Source organism: Lepidochelys olivacea (genome assembly GCF_965140295.1).
Source record: "Lepidochelys olivacea isolate rLepOli2 genome assembly, chromosome: 8".
NCBI classification, from domain to species: Eukaryota; Metazoa; Chordata; order Testudines; family Cheloniidae; genus Lepidochelys; species Lepidochelys olivacea.
In genome coordinates, this window is record NC_140418.1 from 55,905,814 (window position 1) to 55,925,360 (window position 19,547).

General features: G+C 47.1%; 1 protein-coding gene across 1 annotated transcript in view; it reads right to left on the bottom strand.

Moving 5' to 3' along the window:
• The window catches only part of NIBAN1 (niban apoptosis regulator 1), a 127,337-nt gene that overhangs the window by 13,441 nt on the left and 94,349 nt on the right, over positions 1–19,547 (bottom strand). Inside the window, exons 6-7 of the mRNA XM_084636426.1 lie at positions 13,407–13,522; positions 61–165 (exon numbers count right to left, since the gene is read on the bottom strand). Coding sequence (XP_084492552.1) covers positions 61–165; positions 13,407–13,522 — 221 coding nt within the window. The remainder of the gene's footprint in view (positions 1–60; positions 166–13,406; positions 13,523–19,547) is intronic.

Consider the following 19,547-nt stretch of genomic DNA (forward strand, 5'->3'; position numbering starts at 1 on the left):
GGACTAGCACACTGGACAATTGCTATGCAAGACAAGAGCTGTGCAAAGGACAGTACTTACAGCAAACCAAACCCTCTTCCTATCATTCCTCTTTCCTTTCATTTTAGGCAGGATCATGGTCTGAAGGTTAGGCAGGAGCTCCTCCATCACAAGGTTGCTCAAGATCTACAAGGTTTAAAAAAAACAAAACACCACAACCAGAATGACATTTTCAGTCCTCACCCTTCTGTTGAACACTGCACTTGTGCTACATTTTCAAATGTGGGTATCCTCAAATATTACATAACTCTTTTGCTATCCCAGGTAGCCAAGACATCTTCTCACAATACAGTTTTCACAATGTGAAGATTAATTGATTGCATTCAAACTGAGAGACCATTTTTGGCACTTCAGTTATACTTGTGGGAGGGGGGGTGGGGGAAATGGGACCTTTATGCTTTCTTGATGCATTTGCTATTGACAGTAGTAAGAGACAAGAAATGTGACTGTGTGGGCCATGGATCTATTGAAATACTACAGATCACGATTCTCTTTCCTAAAACTTACTATGTGGTTTTAAAGATAAAAGGCTGGCTCCTCTGCTGTGGCAAGTCACTGGAGCGACTGTGATTTACATCAACTGAAGACCTGGACTAAAATATTTACAAGATGAAAAGTGGTGAGTTTTGATAAGGGTTCAGAATGGAAGCCTTGGATCTCATGTTGCCATTGCCCCAAGCTGTCTGCATTCTCACCCACTGCTAGCTGTCCTGCCGGGGTCACTTTTTAAACAGAATTTTAAACAATTCTACAGAATTACTGGCTGAAGGTTGCACCTAAGGCTGGATAGCCCTACTAAAAAGTGTTTCGAAGGGATGCTGGACCCAACAAAAGAAGATATAAATACACCAATGTGGGGAATCCGAGGACTGTTTTTGGTGAGCATTATCTCAGCAAGTCAAAATGGAGGAAGAACTGGTATGTGAGCAGGATGTAAATGGAAACAGAGTCCACAAACTCAGTCTAATCTTGGAATAAGTTAATGCTACCCCAATGCTTACACTATCAATAAGGATTTATTTTTCCAGGGACTCACAGCATAGACCATAAAAAAAAAATAGTAACTTCAGGCTGAGACTTGAGAGAATAACAGCCACTCCAAAATTGGATTTTATGGAGGAAGAACTCATACATTTAAGGTCATGATGATAATTAATATCATTATGAGCTGGGTGAAACCTTGCTATGGGTTAGGTTAAAACCCCAGTGAGGTTGATATGTTAACTGAAGGGTGAGTTCACACCTAACTTTAAACATAAGCCCTACCTAAGAGAAAAAGGTGTGAGAGACCCTGCCTGGGAGCTTTTGGGCTGAGTATTGCTTTGGATAGATGTGTGGGAGTGTGAGAGAACACAGAGATACTGAGGTCACAGACAAGAACAGAGAAAGAGGGAGAAGCAAAGAGGCAAGATAAGCCAAGCAGGAGCCTGTGAGGACAGTGTGACCCTGGAAAAAGCTAGACAGCGAGCATTTGGGTCTGGTATTAGATAAAGAGGCTTCAGGGCAGTAAGCTAAGAAACTGTTCCTTTTGTTCTTGGTTCCTCCTGCATTCAGAGATACAGGACTTCATACATTCTTTATAAATAAACAAAACTGCACCAAAGAAATACCTATCACAAATTTCTACTTCCAGCTGGACCATCCCAGGGCCCCAAACCTTGACTAATGGGTCCGGTCAAAAAGAGGCAACAATATGATGAAATAGCAGTAGCTGCAAATTTCCATGCTGTGCTTGAACTTAGAACCAGAAATTTAAAGATTTCCCTTTCCCCACCCTTTCCAACCCCCACAACTACAATGTTTTTCTAAGGATTTTAACTTTTAAGTTACTGATCTGTTCTTCTCAGCCTTAACTCCATCTTCATAAGGTCTTTGTCTGGGAATTTTGTTATTTACCAAACGTGCTAGATGGTTTACAGATACATACGAAAACATGTTGTTTGCTGCCACAAGTATCTTACAATCTAAATACTACAGTCAGATTCAACTATGCTGAACCAAGTACCTATCAGAAAATAACTGATCTAAGAAAAGGTCCTGCAAGGTCATCCAGAAGCGTGCACTAATGCACACAAAACTGGGATGTCATGATCAAATAGGCAGTAACAATCTTCATAGTGACCAAACATACACTGATCAATGTGAATTTTAAAGGTATGTAAAAGTTACCTTTTTAAGAAATGTTCGATTGAATTTATATTTCTTTAATAAAAGGTATATTTTAGGGGGCCCCAAAAAAAGAACGGTTACTCACCTTCTTATGACTGTTGTTCTTCGAGATGTGTTGCTCATAATTAGGTGTGTGCATGCCGCATGCACAGTCGTCGGAAAGTTTTTCCCTTAGCAGCACCCGTCGGGTCGGGTGCGCTATATATGACCCTGAGACACGGTGCCTCCTCAGTTCCTTCTTGCCGGTTACTCCGACAGAGGGGAAGGCGGGTGGGTTTGGAATGGATAGGAGCAACAGGTCTTGAAGAACAATAGTTACAAGAAGGTGAATAACCGTTGTCTCTTCTTTGAGTGATTCCTCATATCGATTCCAGTTAGGTGACTCCCAAGCCTTACTTAGGCAGTGGGGTCGGAGTTATGGAATCGCTCATTGGAGCGCTTCTCTGCCGAAAGCTGCATCATCTCTAGCATGTTGGACGATGGCGTAATGAGAGGTGAACGTATGCATTGAGGATCAAGTCGCTGCCCTGCAGATTTCTTGGATCAGGACCTGGGCCAGGAATGCTGCCGATGAAGCCTGTACCCTTGTGGAGTGTGCTGTAAGTGTCGGGGCTGGGATTTTGGCCAACTCGGATGCAGAATGTGATCCAGGAAGATATTCTTTGCGATGATACCGGGAGTCCTTTCATCCAGTCAGCCACCGCTACAAATAGCTGGTTCGACTTTCTGAAAGATTTAGTGCGTTTGATGTAGAAGGCCAGCACCCACCTAACAACCAGAGTGTGCAGCCTCTGCTTGTGGTAACTGGCATGAGGCTTAGGATAGAAAATGTGCAGGTATAGGTCTTGACTCGTATGAAAATTGACACAACCTTAGGAAGAAAGGCTGAGTGAGGCCTAAACTGCACCTTATCCTTGTGGAAGACGGTGTAAGATGGGTCAGAGGTGAGGGCCTTTAACTCAGACACCCTCCTTGCTGAGGTAATGGTGACCAGAAAAGCTACCTTGTATGATAGAGACAGAAGGGAGCAAGTCACTAGCGGTTCAAATGGGGGTCCTCATTAGTTTGGAGAGGACCAAGTTAAGGTCCTATGCAGGGACTGGCTGTCTAATCTGGGGATGGAAGCGTTCCAGGCCCTTGAGAAAATGTCCCACCATGGGGTTGGCAAATACGGAGCGTCCAGATACTCCTGGGTGGAAGGCCAAGATAGCAAAGAGGTGAACCTTGATGGATGACACTGCCAGGCCTTGTTGTTATAGGTGTAGGAGGTACTCTAGGATGAGTGGTATAGGCACCTGGAGTGGAGGTGTAGATCGCTGGGCACACCAGCAAGTGAACCTTTTCCACTTAGCAAGATAAGTGGCCCTGGTGGGTGGTTTCCTGCTGCCAAGCAGGACCTCCCTTACAGGTTCCAAGCAGAGAAGTTCCATGGGATTTAACCATGAAGCTTCCAAGCCAGGAGATGGAGGGACTTGAGGTCTGGGTGGAGCAGGTGACTATGGTCCTGAGTGATCAGGTCAGGGTGGAATGGCAATGGAATTGGGGAGCCCATTGACGGTTCTAGGAGCGTGGTGTACCAGTGCTGTCGAGGCCACGCTGGGGCCCACCAGGATTACCTTCGCTCTGTCCCTGCAGACCTTGTGCACAGGAGGGAATGGGGGAAAGGCATACAACAGGCAGCCTCCCCAGGGTAGCAGAAACATGTCTGTGATGGAGCCCGGGCTGTGATTCTGGAAGGAGCAGAACATTGGGCACGTCCTATTGCTGTGGGTGGCAAACACATCAACCTGGAGAAACCCCCACCTTTGGAAGATGGAGTATATGACATCTGGACAGACGGACCACTCGTGATTGCGGAACGATCTGCTGAGGTGGTCTGCCAGGTTGTTCTGAACCCCTGGGAGATAAGGTAGTTCCAGGTGAATGAAGTAGGCTATGCAGAACTCCCAGAGCCTGAGGGCTTCTCGACACAGAGGGGAGGAATGGGCTCCACCCTGCTTGTTGATGTAAAACATGGCAGTGGTGTTATCTGTCCTTATTGCCACGCACTGGCCTTACAGCTGGGCCCAAAAAGTTTGGCATGGTAGGCGTACCACCCTGAGCTCCTTGACGTTGATATGAAGGGAGAGCTCATCCAGAGACCATAGGTCCTGTGTTTGTTGATCTCCCAAATGCGCACCCCCAACCCAGTAGTGATGTATCCGTTACCAGGGACGAGGAGGGCTCGGGGCTGTTGAAGGGGACTCCGTCGCACACCATCTTGAGGGTCGAGCCACCATTCAAGGAACTCGAGTACGTGCTCTGGTACTGTCACTACTAAGTCCAGGTTATCACGTCCCGGGCAATAGGCCAACGCAAGCCACGCTTGCAGGGGTCTGAGCCTCAGCCTGACATGCCAGACCACATAAGTGCAGGCTGCCACGTGGCAAAGGAGATATAGGTAACCCCCTGCAGTAGTGGTCGGGAATCACCTGAGGCCTTGAATGATGTTTGACATGGCTTGGAATTGTGTGTCTGGCAAAAACACTCTTGCCTGCACCGAGTCCAGCACTGCTCTGATGAACTCTATTCTCTGGGTCAGAGACAAGGTTGACTTGTTCACATTGAGGAGCAGGCCCAGTCTCTCAAATGTGGATCTGACAAACTGGATCTGAGATTCCACCTGCTCCCTAGTGCACCCCTTGAGTAGCCAGTCGTCAAGGTCGGGGTGTACCTGCATCTGTCTGTTGCGAAGGAAGATGCTACAACTGACACGCACTTGGTGAAAACTCGGGTGGCTGTCAGACCAAATAGGAGGACCATGAACTGATAGTTTTGTGGTCGACCACAAAACTTAGAAAGTCTGTGCGTGGGGCAAATGGCTATATGAAAGTACACATCTTTCATGTTGAGGGTGGCGTACCAGTCTCCCGAATCCAGGGAAGGGATAATCGTGCTCAGGGAGACCATACGGAACTTCAACTTCACCGTGAATTCATTGAGTCCTCATAGGTCTAGAATGGGTCTGAGACCCCCTTTGTCTTGGGGATTAGGAAATAACGGAAATAGAATCCCTTTCCCCATAGCTCCTGAGGAATCTCCTTCACCGCTCCTATGGTGAGGAGCAACTGCACCTCCTGGATAAGGAGCTGCTCGTGAGAAGGGTCCCTGAAGAGGGACAGGGAAGGGGGGTGGGAGGGACAGAAGGAGCAGAATTGGAGAGTAACCCACCCCTGCCGTGTGAAGAACCCAGCACTGTCTGATGTTATTTGGAACCAAGCACGGTAGAAGTGGGATAGACTGTTCAGAAAACATGGGGAAGGATCTGGTGCTGAGACAGGTGCTCCGTCCTCGGGCACACCTTCAAAACGACTGCTTTGAGCCTGACGAAGGTTTAGTTGAGCCCTGGTCCTGCCCAGACAGAGGATGGGGGGGGGGGGTTGCACTAGCCATTTCTGCCCCAGCGTCTGTAGGGATCCTGCCTCAGCCAAGGAGGATATGACCGCTGTTGCTATGGTTAGGGCTTAAAGGGCTTTTTTTGGGTTGCCGGGGTGTGCACACCCAAGGATTTCATTGTAGCCCTGGAATCCTTTAGGCTATGCAGCCTGGAGTCTGTCTGTTCAGCAAACAGACCAACCCCATCGAAAGGCAGGTCCTGCATAGTTTGTTGAACCTTGGGCGGAAGCCCCAAGGCCTGCAGCAGTGAGCTACACCTCATGGTGATTCCTGAGGACAAGGTGTGCGCTACCGAGTCCACAGCGTCCAGTGCGGCCTGTAAAGAGGTCCATGCCACTGCCTTGCCCTCTTTGATAATAGCCCCAAACTCCTCTTTGGGCTTTGCTGGTATCAATTCCTTAAACTTCAGCATCACATTCCAGGAGTTGAAGTTGTATCTACTCAAGATTGCCTGCTGATTAGCAATCCTAAATTGTAAGCCTCCTGTGGAGTATACTTTGTGTCCGAATAAATCCAGGCACTTGGCGTCCTTGGACTTAGGTGCTGGAGCTTGCTGTCCCTGCCTCTTCTTCTCATCCACTTCAGCCACCACTGGGGAACAGGGCTGCGAGTGTGTGAAGAGGTATTCAGAGGCATTCAGTAGGGATGAAATATTTCCTCTCCACTGCCTTGGCAGTGGGAGGGACGGAGGCTGGAGTCTTTGCATTGGCCTGGATAGTTTTGATGAGTGATGGGACCATCTAGGGTGGCTCTTTCAGTGCCAGGATATCCATCATGGGGTCCTCGGACTCTACCACCTCTTCGACCTGCAGGTTCATATTTCATGACACCCTGCATAGGAGTTCCTGGTGGGCCTGGCTATCTATAGGGGGAGGCCTGGAGGTGGAGATGCCAGCCACAGCCTTGTCCAGGGAGGAAGACGAGGAGGCTAGACGGTAAACTGGGTCCTCCTGACCATCCTGGTCCTCTGGTACCTTTTGTCCTGCCTCTAATCCAGGGTCAGCCACCCCAAGGTCAGGCTCAGGAACAGGGGTGGGTTCCGGAGAAGGTGGTAGGACTGGTAACTCCTCCGCACCCCTCAGGGTGGGACGACTGGCTGCTGCCTCTGGGACCCTCGCCTCGGACACCACCGAACGGTAACCACTGGACTGGGTGCCCTGGGCCTGGTGGTATGCCAAAGGGGTCCAAAATGGCCACTGCGCTGGCATCTGCCACTGTGCGGGCCAGGGTGCCACACCTATGTCTAGTCTGCCCCATGCCGACTTGCATTGGGCCTGCTCCAAATATTTAGACCCCATCTCCGGGCCCAAAGATGGGGACCTAGACTGCGAGGGCAAGAGTGGTGCCGAGCGCTGTTGGGCCAGGGAGCAGTGCCGCAAGGCTGGGGAGCGGTGCTGCGAGCAGGGTCTGCGCGATGACACGGAACCATCCCGAGATGGACTGCGGCGGGAACAGGACCTGTTGCACAACAGCGATCGACACTGCAAACAGGAGCGCTGGCAGGACCTGGAGCGGTGGGACTGGTGCCGTGAATGCGATCAGTGCCGCGAGTCTGATCGGCGCCGAGACTCCAAGCGGTATTTCGTCTCTGGTGGTGGTGCCGACGGGAAGAGCACTGCAGGTTTTCTCCGGGACGGTGCCACACGCTGTGGCATCAGAGGCTTGGCGCGAAGGGCCAGGGACCATGGTGCCGTCATGTCTATGAGGTCTCTCGTGGCCTCTGATATGTCTGGGGTGGAAGGCTGTTGTACCTCCTCCACCACCTGACACGGTGAGTCCAATTCACCTGGCTCAGCGGTCCCCCTTGCAGAACTGAAGTCGACAGTGCCTGCGCTGAAGTTTTTGGCACTGGGTGCTCCTCCCTGGGATGCACCCCATTGGCCAGTTCTGAGGAGGTGGGTCCTGAAGTCGTGGAACCACTTCTCCCTTGTTTCCGGTGCCATTTCTAACCCGGGGTATGGAACCAGTGCGGAATTGTCTCTGACTGTTTCCGCACCGGAGAGCGGCGGTGTTGCAGGTCTCGTCCACAGTCCTTCCATGGTGCTGTCTCCGTGACTAATGCCAGGGCACTACATACCGATGCACTTGGTGCCGGGTCCTGCAGCATCATTGCTGGTTGTGGTCTAAGTACCACCTCCATAAGGAGCTGCTTCAGTCTAAAATCCTGCTCCTTTTTTGTTCTTGGGCGAAACCCTTTGCAAATCCTGCACTTATCTGCCTGATGCTTTTCTCCCAGACACTTTAAGCAAGTGTCATGGGGGTTGCCCACTGGCATAGGCTTTTTGGAGGACTTGCAGGGTTTGAACCCCTGGGACTTAAGCATGCCCTGAATCCCCAGGGAGAGTGCGGTCAGGTTGGAGGGGAACCCCCCACTACCAACAGCGAACTATTAACACAACACTAACTAAACTGACTAAGGAAGACAAACACTAAAGTAGATAGAAGCTAGGGAAACATGGAGAGCTTGCTGAGCAAGACGCCACAGTTCCAACGACTATCACTGGTGGTAAGAAGGAACTGAGGAGCTGCTGGGTCAGCAGGGTCATATACAGAGCACTATGGAGGCGCAACTCCAGAGGGTTCCACAGCTGACCTGATAGGTGCTGCTAGGGGAAAAACTTTCTGACAACGGTGCTTGCAGCGCACGCACACCTAATTGGAATCAATATGAGCAATCGCTCGAAGACCAATAATTGATTTAACTTTTATAAAAACAATGAGCTTCATTCACCACTGTATGACTCCAGTTTACACTGGTGTATCATTGATTAGTGGAGTTACATCAGTGTAAAACCAGAGTAGCACAGTAGCGAATCAAGCCTAATAGGTAGACCTACAGCAACTCAAGCTTTTACTGCCACAGCCCTCAACCCAGGACCCCACAAAGTATTCCTTTACCTTTTGTATTTGTCATGCTTTTTTAATACTTAAGCAGACAATTTTGTACTGTCAACAATCCCATTTATCTTTATAAAATGATGTAAGCAACAAAACAAAAACGTAACCAGGGAATTTTAAGGGTGCCCAAGAATATTTCATATGTCAGTGGGAGATGTTGAGTATTTGTTTTACTGTATACATAGGCTTGGCAGAACTGATCTTTTTTAAAAAAAAATTTTCAACAGATATTGATGTTCATTTTTAAGCATCTGTATAGACTTTTATTGATTTAAATTTTCACAGTCGCAGGTAATTATGGGAGGAGGATCAGACAATTATTTAATGACAGAAATGCTGAGATTAAAAAGTTAAAGTTTTATAACTTTTAAAACACATATTGTCAACATCATGTCAAAACACACACAGTAAATATCCTTAAATCAAACTCTAGTAAGCTCTCAAGCAGCATTTTTCTTACTTTGCCTATCTGTACATTTTGATGATCATTGATGGAAGTATTTTTTTGTCAGTTTGTGCACATATGGAGAAATCAGTATTTATAAACTGTGGCAAGGCACCCCTTCTGCCTCGCCAGACTTAGCGCTCCCTCCTCTGGCAGGGACAGGGCCTGGGGTAAATCAGCCCCCCACTCTGGAGCGTGCGTGTCTTCCCTCTTTGGGGTTTCTCGGAGCCTTCTTGGCAGGCCTCAGGGCAGGCCTGAGGAGTGCTCCTCTGCCAAACAAAGGGAAAAAGTCTATAACGCCCCAAAACAAAAGGGGAATACCTTTCCCTGGCCCCCTCACTGGGGCAGGTGTTGTCCTGTCGCTGGCTCCGGGTGTCAGTCCTTCCTCTAAACAGGCACTGAGTTTTGGGTGTCTCCCCTATGGGGAGGAGCGCAGTCTCTCACACTGGAGAAACCTTTCTCCCTGCTGCCTCCAGCCTTGCAGCAGTTTCTCTCTCTCTCTCTCTCACCAGGAGCAAGATTTTAACAGGTTTCAGGCAGCCCTTAATTGGACTCAGGTGTCCCTAACTGACCTGAAGTAACCCCTTCCCAGCTTTTAGGGAAAAGGGCCTTAAGCAGTCTAGGGCTAACATACCTGTTTTCCCAGACCCTCCTGCAGCCGTTGGGCCTGACTTTGTCACATAACATTTACTGATAAAAATCTATTCCTTCCAAGCCTATGTACATATATTGCAATACCTAAGCAGAACAGGATAAGTTAAGGACAGCTTCAGTCAATACTGGCAATACGGTGTGTCATAACAAGTAATCAGGATGAACGTATTAACTAGCATTCTGCAGTTTTTTGTTTTTTAAAGAGCAACAAACTTCTAGTCTGGTTGTTCCAAACCATTCACCTAGCTTGGACATTTGCCTAAAAGAATTATTATACTTGGTCAAAGCATTTACTTTGAGAACATCCTATTAAAAACTCAAAGCATTTACTTTGAGTTTTTAATAGGATGTTGGGGTGGAGGGAGCATGGGATCTCCAAGAAATACTCTAAGAATTTAAGCCCTACTTATATATTTTCATCCAGTTTCCACATCTTCCACAGTTTTCCAAGGCAGACTATCAGAATTATTCTGGTTAGCGAGGACAAAACCCTGAATCACAAATTCTTCAATGGACCCCTACATTTTCCCTATGAGTAGCATGATTTTCAAGGGTGATGAACACGCAGCAGCTGGCACTAAAGAGAGCTGCTGAAAGCTCAGCATTTCTAGGGGAAAAAAATAATCAGGGGCCAGATTCTCTCTTAGTTATACTGAAATATATCTGGAATAATGCCAGTGAACTCATTGGAGTTATGCAACTCACAGCAGTGTTCCAAGCCATTTATTTTAGATGCCCAAGTATGGACTTAGGAGCCTAAATTTAGCCATCCATTTTAAGTGCTGTATGAGGCAGAACATTGACTTGTTCCAGTGTGGTTGTTGCTATGCAGTGCTCTGTTTCAGCCATTTGTCACAGTAACTGCAGTATCTACTAGTTTATCCACCCAAGACTAAAAGCTTCTTCCTGAAGGAGGGGAAAAGCATACTAAAGAGATTCTCCAAGAGTTGCAGGTACCTGGTGTTCCATTCTCCCCTGGTGGGGAACGGGTGTTTGGAGCATTGCAGAGGGGCAAAGAAAAGATTTTCAAACCCCAGAGACTAAGGAGTCTTGCGGAAATCTGACACCAACCTTACACATCCTGGAGGTGGGCCTGCTCCTCTGTGCTGTTCTCTAGGCTCCCCTCTCCACCATTAGAATGGCAGTGGTGTTACTGGGTCCCTTCGCTGCAACTTAAGCCCTAGGTTCCAATCCCACATCCAGTGCACATTTTGGAAAGGGGACAATAGTGATGCCTTCCATGTGAATTTCTGCCCAGAGAGGAACACAATGTGTAAAGTGGCAGATCCTCACCTTCATCTCTTCCCTGGAACTTGCAATACTCAAGACACAGTAGGGTCTTGCAGCAGAGCTTCTGCAGGCTCCTGGGAAGCTGACCATGCTTCTAAACTGGTGCTCCTACTTCTGTTGGTTTCAGGGCTTATTCCAACCCTTGCTCTTCTGTGCATACTTTGCCATGGAGAGGGGTGGCTGGCACCAAGTAGTAGACCTGAAATTTCTTTTAGGCTTTTGATTCTTAGGCTAGTCATTTATGTCACAATAATTTGGAAATACAGGCGCTCTCTCTACTCCCTGGATATTACATTAAAGCATTTTTAATATAAAATTGTAGACAATGAGATGCAAAGACCTATAGAAAGTTTTGGAACCAGTCAAACTCTGCAGTCCTTATTTACTGCCACTGTTAACAATGGCATCTGTTCCTGAGTAAAGGATATCAGGATTTGGCCCACCAGTAGTTTTACCGAGCTAGGGCTATGGCAAGCCCAGTGGGAGCTGGCGCTATGCTCAGAACCAAAACAGAAGTTTAGGATAATAGGTGGAGAGCTGGGGGAGACGGTGGAGGGCGAGAGCACTTTCCAGCTCATTACAGGCTGTAAACATAAACTTGTTTTCCCCAAATATCCTTTATTGCTCAACAAATTAAACTTACATAAATGGGTAAAAAAAAATTTTCCTTATCCTCATTTCAAAATAAAATTTGTATATATTTTGCAACACATTTTTTTTGGGATTACAGGTATTATTAGGCTTGGCAGAGTTTGATTTTAAAAAATAATAATTCTGACAGATATCAACATTTATTTTTCAGCATTTTCCTCTTTTTATCTATTTAATTTTTCACAATTGTGGAAAACTATGGCGGTGGGATTTGGGCAATAATTATTTAATGAGAGTACATGTTGAGATTCAAAAAGCTGAAGCTATATAACTGTTAGAACACAACATCACACATCAAAATAAACGAAGTAAATATCCTTAAATCAAACTCTTGTAAGTTTTCAAGCAGTATTTTCTTACCTTGCCTATCTGTAAATTTTGATTCTTATTGCTGGAAATATTTTTTCAGTTTACAGTGAAATTGACATTGACCAATAAAAATCTAATCCTTCCAATCCTAAGTATTACTATTGGCTGCTGTGGTATTTCACTCAGCTGTTGCACTGTTTTTTATATTATATATCTAAGCCCCTTTTCAAACACCTCCTAATGGCCCAACTGTAGAAGTTGTTACCAGCTTGCAAACGGCTTCTTCTGATGGTAAATCACCCATTTTGAAAACACCCACTCTACAGTATGGAAAGAAACAGGTGCAATTCAAGGTTCACTGAGCAATAGCAACTGAAAACCTCCTAGTAGGCATCTCCCCGGGGAATTTTTAATTAACCACATAATATTTAATTTCCTGCAATCTAGACAGCGCATTTTAAAAATTTCAGCACCATAAAATATATTGCGTGACAGCATGAACAGGGGCATCTGGAGGCACTAGACAGAAGGCGATTGGAAACTAGTATAGTTATTAATGTAACCAGTACCAACAGGGAAAATAAAGTATTTTACCTGCAAAACCACTACAATGGGAAGGGACAGAAACAGAGCCCAATCCTGCAAACACTTGATACAGGCCTTGTTACACTGGTGGCAGCATGTAGAGTTCACGTAGCTACATACAGCAGTGAAAAGCAGGCTGTGTCCACACTGCAGCGTATAGCTACACACAGCAGTGAAAGGCTCTGGCAGAAAGAAGGCAGCAGGGAAAAGCTCCGGCACTTCCCTGAAGCAAGGAAAGGCTCTGCTGCTGGAGGGAAAGGTTCCAGCAGCAAGATCCTACACGTCTAAAAATAGCAATTCATATGTGAGATGCACAGCTTGGGCACATAGAGAGCTGAGTAGGGTATATACAGCTGTAGAGAGCAGTTTAGGGTTCTGACCTGATGTATCTTTACTTGCCAAAGCAGTGCCTCACTGTCTACATGGCTATTTACACCTGTGCTAGGGTGATGTGCAGTGTATGTCAGCCGCTGTAAGTGTAGACATAGCCAATGAGTAGGCATTTACTACTCTTAGTCCCACTGACTTCAGTGAAACTACTCACAACACTAACACTATGCTCCCCAGATCTTGCAAAGGCTTACACAGGTGCTTAACTATATGCACAGCAAGTAGTCCTGTGGGATTGCTCACAGTGCATAAAGTTAAAACACCAGCATAAGTCTTTGCAGGATTTGGGCCCTATGCACATTGACTGGCATTAGCAGGATTGGGCTCTCATTTTGTAACTACATTGCCAACTATTTTCACTTGCAGTGGAAATTCATAGCATGGAACACTGAATAAATTTGGTGTACATGTGTCTGTTTACAGATATAAATATCTTGGATATTTTTTTACTCAAGGTTTCCTTCACACAACTTTCATTTTCTCACTACCTCCACCATGCTCAAACACCACCATGGACAAAGAAAGGGAGATTCTGTTGTACCTGAATTTCATTGCCAGTTATCATTTTCCAAGACCCATAGTGGCCTTTCTCCTGACGGAAGAACTGGACGGCTTCTAAAAATGCCTGCACTTCAAATGTGGTCTGCTTGAGGAAATCTAAAGAAAAAAGAAATAACAAAATTAATTGACTGGTAAAAGAGTGCTGAGTGTTTTTAAAGATTCTTTCTGATTCTATTTTATATGTTTCTACTCAAGCTCTAATTTCTGAATGCTCTGGCACAATCTTCTTTCAAGCCTTGTCTAGACTAGAATTTAGAGGTGTGATGTTAGCTCTTACACACTAACACACTTAAAAAGTCTAGTGTACACAAGACACACTGCTATTCATGCGTGTTAAGACTGACAACCATCTTAACGTTTTGAGAGCAGTGTGCCTTGTCTACACTAGACTTTTTAAGTGTGTTAGTATGCAAGAGCTAATATGTGCTAACATTACACTCTTCATTATGTTAGTTAACACATGCTAACTTTAACATACCTTTTATCCTAGGCAGAGTAGTTAGGAGTTTGTCAAGATAATTTTTCCTATACGTATTGTAACAATGAAATGGGCAAATTAGATAATTAAGGACCTCCTTTTTTCATGCATTACCTGCAGAGACTATTTTTATACAACTAGTCTATTATTCAAGGTTATTTGCTGAACACTTTATACAGACATATCCTGTCAGGTAACTATCCATTGCCACTATTGCTTACACCTGCAGTTCATGGCCACCCTGGCCTCCATATATTGCTACATGAGAAGGAGTCCTGGGGAGGTTCTAGTGTGCAAAAGGGGGCTGCGGTATGGACAAGGTTGAGAGTTTGGAGTATTTGCTCTTTGTAAACTGTAGATGACCAGTCACAGAGTGCAAGTTACATCACATGCTATTGTCTCTGCTCTCTGTCCAACCCCACAAAGCACTTTCAAGATAGCTGCAATGAACTGTTCTGTCATGAATACATCAGCTACTTTGGTCCATTGGCTGTTCCCCTCACATGGGAGATGCAAATAGAGTAGCAGCCATATAGTGGGTGTATTTTCTCCAAGACCCATGGGAAATATTCCATCTTCTCTAGCCCTGGAGAAATTCCATAGCACAATCCAACTGCTTGAGCTCTGTGCTTGGATAGGGGTCTGGGCCTAAGACAGCACTTTGCCAAGATTCTTTGAGAACCAAAAGAGCTGTGGCCTTCCCAATGGATAAGTACCACTTCTGTGAGGATTACCATCTTGAGGAGATTATGAAGTTGCATTACTTAGTTCCCCCTTTTCAAGACAGGATACTTTCAACATAAATAGTTCTAATCCTAATGTGCACACAGGGGGATGGGAGACGTGAATAAGAGGAAGGGGAAGAATGTTTATTCCACTGGAATTAGTTTTGCTAGGTTTTTTTTAAGACATTAATATTTATAAATAAGCTTTATGAGGAAGGCTGGGGAATGAATACATGAGTCTTGTCTGTAAAATCTCTTATATGAACGTATGCTACTTTTCATCTGTGTAGGAAAATTCTATGGATTAGTGGGGGCTCTGCACATGCACCAAGGGCAGACCTCATAGCTCATACAAATAAGCTGGAAAAAAAGAAACAACCTAAGAATTTTTTTAAAATGAAACCAGAGTTAAGCTATGACACTTAAAAGGTCCCCAAAATCAATAGATTCACAGCAAAGGTCCTTATAGACCCTGAAGCGTCTCTCTGGGTTGAAGCCATTCCATGAGAGCAAGCTCTTTTCTCCTGTTGCTGCATCTTAAGCATAGGAATAAGCTAACCAGTTTGGAGAAGACTGCCCAGAACTGGAATGGAACTATTTTTGAGTGTTGAAAACATTTGGTTAACATTTCCCATTGCTTTTTCTCACTTTCACATTGCCTCTTCACTCCTCATTTTCATCCAAGGTTGGAGAATGAAAGTGCTGATCAGCTATGAGAACGAGACTGTTCTTGCACTATTTCCAGCCCCGTTTTGCACACTGTTGTGAGGGGGCATGGCCTCCTTCCGAGACTGACAGGGCGGGACGGCCACGGACCACTACACAGACAATAAAGTTCAGACAGACAGCTAAGTTTTTGGATGCCAATCTAAACTAAACATGAACTCAAACATCTGGGGTTGGCAATCCCCTTGTAGTAATACACAGTCATGTCTGTACAGTGCCTAGCACAACAGGGCCATGAACCTTGGCATTACTACATTATAAACAATAATAATACTTTGAGATCTTGTATCAAAGTCACTATGGAAGAGCAAACTTCCAACTGTTAAGTTTACACTCAGCAAAGCTGAGGAGAGGGTGTGGGGAAAGTGTTTAAGCTATCTTTCCACATCTGTGAACCTGAGCCATATACAGCCTGAAACCCTGGCATAATGAAGAACAGCCCTAAGCTGCTCTAAATTACACCACCAGCAGCAAATCTGGTGGGGCACGCTGCACTGTGCCCACATCTGAGATGCCAGCTCTCTGTCCCCTACACCAAGATGGGGAGCAGAGAGTATAGAACCAGCTGTGCCAACACTGTGCAACCTAATGGCTTTACTCATTCAAACCGTTCACTGAAAGTAACAGGAGTTGTACATGGGTAAGTTCTACATGCTTTAGCTCTAGTTAGTAAAGCCTCACAATACCACTGAGAGATAGTAGGGAAGTATTATCCCTATTTTCCAATTAGTCTGGGCCTAGAAAGGTCAAGCAACTTGGCCACGGTCATACAGTGGGTCAGTATCAGAAATGGTAATAGACTCCAGGGTTCCCCAGACTTCCCCAGACCTGTGCTTCCCTCTATATAATTCACTAATCATGACTGCAACAAACTACATGAACTTTAACAAAGTCCCAGTCAGGATTCCAACCATTTCTCTGTTTCCACAATCTTGGCTTAAAACACTTTTTGTCACAGCTTACCCACCGAGACATTAAAACTGTAGGGTAACAATACATTTCATACAATTAATTCTATTTTGTTGGCTGAAAAATTAAGCATGTGTCAGACCCACAAGCTTTTTTTAGTATAAAAATTAATCATTTTGACCACAAGGGGGCCAGACTGTGTTGCTGCTTGTACTTTGAAGGGATTTGGCTAGAGGAAGTCAGAACTGTAATTGTTGCAACCCTGGGATTCTGACTCACATGTTTTCATTTTTAACAGCTGTACTCATTCCCAACCAAAAGGGAAAAAGGGATGGGCCAAAGAGATGGTACTTGGATGGTGCAGATGTGACAACAAGCTAGTGGTGATGGGACTCTGCTCTCTAGAATTTATAGTTGTCATTTCCTAACTTAACAAGAAAATTTATAGCCTCTGTCCAGAGGTCTCTCTGACCCCAGAGAAAAAGAGGAAGGTGGGATGGTTGGGGGGAAAACATACCAATTCAATCAGGAAACATATATAAAGCAACAACCACGATACTATCGCAATCATGCTGTCCTTTGTGTACCAGGCAGTAGAGGAGTAGAATGCGATTGCACCAGCCCTATGAAAAGCTGCATAGAGTACAGGGAAAGGCAGTGCTATTATGCACCTTTGGGGCTTGATTCTCCAGGGCCTTGCACTTCATGCAGTCATTTACACCTGTGCAGATTGTGTGCAACCTCTACCATTCTGATTCAGTGCAGTTTTACATTCACTTTGCACTGGTGTGAGTGACTGCTCAAAGTGAAAGGCACTGGGGAACCAGGACTTGTGTGGGCTGTACTGTGCAAAATCCAGAGTGAAGCACACAGGCCCCAGATGCTGTCAGAAAAGGGGGCATTGTCTGAGAAGCTGGAGGCGTGGTCAAGCTCAGAAGGAGCTGCACTATGACTCCCACGATTTCAGCAAGGGGCCCATGCTCATGCACTTGTCTGTGGGCAAGTGTGCTTAGGCTAGATTGCTGAAAACATCATCACAGAATCATAGAATCGAAGGCCTGGAAGGGACCAAGAGAAGTCATCTACTCCATTCCCCTGCATCCATGGTAGGACTAAATATTATCTAGACCATCCCTGACAGGTGTTTATCTAACCTGCTCTTAAAAATCCCCAATGATGAAGATTTCACAACTTCCCTGGGCAATTTATTACAGTGCTTAACCACTCTGATAGTTAGGAAGTTTTTCCTAATGTCCATCCTAAACCATATTTGCTGCAAATTAAGCCCATTGCTTCTTGTCCCATCCTCAGGGGTTAAGGAGAATGATTTTTCTCCCTCCTCCTTGTAACAACCTTTTATGTCAGGGACAGGCAAAGTTTTTGGCCTGAGGGCCACATCGGGTTTCTGAAATTGTATGAGGGGCTGGTTAGGGGAGGCTGTGCCTCCCCAAACAGCCAGGCGTGGCCCGGCCCCTGCCCCATATCCAACTCCCCCTGCTTCTTGCCCCTTGACAGCCCCCCCGGGACTCCTGCCCCATCCAACCCCCCCTGTTCCCTGACGCCCCCCCCCCCCCCCGGAACCCATGCCCCATCCATCCCTCCCTCCCTCCCTGTCCCCTGACTGCCCCCCGCCGCCCCATCCAACCCCTCCTCTCATTCCTGACTTCCCCCGCCCCAGGACCCCTTCCCCCATTTAACCCCCCCTTTCCCTGCCCTCCGACCACCCCGACCACTATCCACACCCCCGCCCCCTGACTACCACCCCGAACTCCCCTGCCCTCTATCCAACTCCCTCTGCTCTCCGCCCCCTTACCGTGCTGCCTGGAGCGCCAGAGGCTGGCAGCACCACAGCTGCGCCACCCAAGGCGCCAGGACAGGCATCCGTGCTGCCTGGCTGGAGCCAGCCATGTCACTGCACAGCACAGCACAGAGCACCGGGTCAGGCCACAGCTCTGCAGCTGCACTGCCCAGCAACACCTTGCAGCCCCGCCACCCAGAGCATTGTGCTGGCGGCGCAGTGAGCTGAGGCTGCGGGGGAGTGGGAACAGCAGGGGAGGGGCCGGAGACTAGCCTCCCAATCCAGGAGCTCAGGGGCTGGACAGGAGGGTCCCACGGGCCGGATGTGGCCCACGGGCCGTAGTTTGCTCACCTCTGTTTTATGTACTTGAAAACTGTTACCATGTCCCCCCTCAGTCATCTCTTCTCCAGAGTAAACAAATCCAATTTTTGCAATGTTCCCTCATAGGTCATGTTTTCTAGACCTTTAATCATTTTTGTTGCTCTTCTCTGGACTATCTCTAATTTGTCCACATCTTTCCTGAAATGTGGCACCCAGAACTGGACATAATACTCCAGTTGAGGCTTCATCTGCCCGGAGTAGAGCGAAAGAATTACTTCTTTTGTCTTGTCTACAACACTCCTGCTAATACATCCCAGAATGATATTTGCTTTTTTTGCAACACTGTTGACTCATATTTAGCTTGTGATCCACTATGACTAAGGCTGTGTGTCTGTCATGGAAGTCATGGATGCTGTGACTTTTCATGACTTCTGCAGTGGCTGGTTCTGGCTCAGGGGGTACCTGAGCTGGGCAGCTCTTAGGCCAGCAGCAGCAGCAGTTTGGGTGTGTGGGAGGAGGCTCAGGGCTAGGGCAGGGGGTTGGGAAAGGGCAGCGCTTACCTCAGGGGGAGGGGGCTCCCCGGCTCCCACCAGCAGGTCCCTGCAGCTCCTAGGCGGACGGACCAGGGGGCTCCGTGCGCTGCCCACACCCACAGGCACCTCCCCTGCAGTTCCCACTGGCTGCGGTTCCCAGCCAATGGGAGATGTGAACCCAGCACTTGTGGTGGGAGCAGCATGCAGAGCCCCCCTGGCTGCCCCTCCCCCTAGAAGCTGCAGGGACCTGTTGATCAGATCCAGGTAGGGAGCCTCCCAGCCCCGCTAACCCTCCCCAGCAACAGCATGGGTCCCAGGCTGTGTGCTGCCGCCCACACCCACCACCACCAGCGGGGTTCCCAGGCTGCACGCTGCCACCCCGCCAGCATCTGCAGGGGTCCCAGGCCACCACCCCCAGCATCTGCAGAGCCCCCCACCAACTCCCCCAGAGCACCTGCGGCCCCCCGGCCCAAGTTTTAGTTAGAGGTATTGTCATAAATATAAAGGGAAGGGTAAACCCCTTTGAAATCCCTCCTGGCCAGGGGAAAGCTCCTCTCACCTGTAAAGGGTTAAGAAGCTAAAGGTAACCTCGCTGGCACCTGACCAAAATGACCAATGAGGAGACAAGATA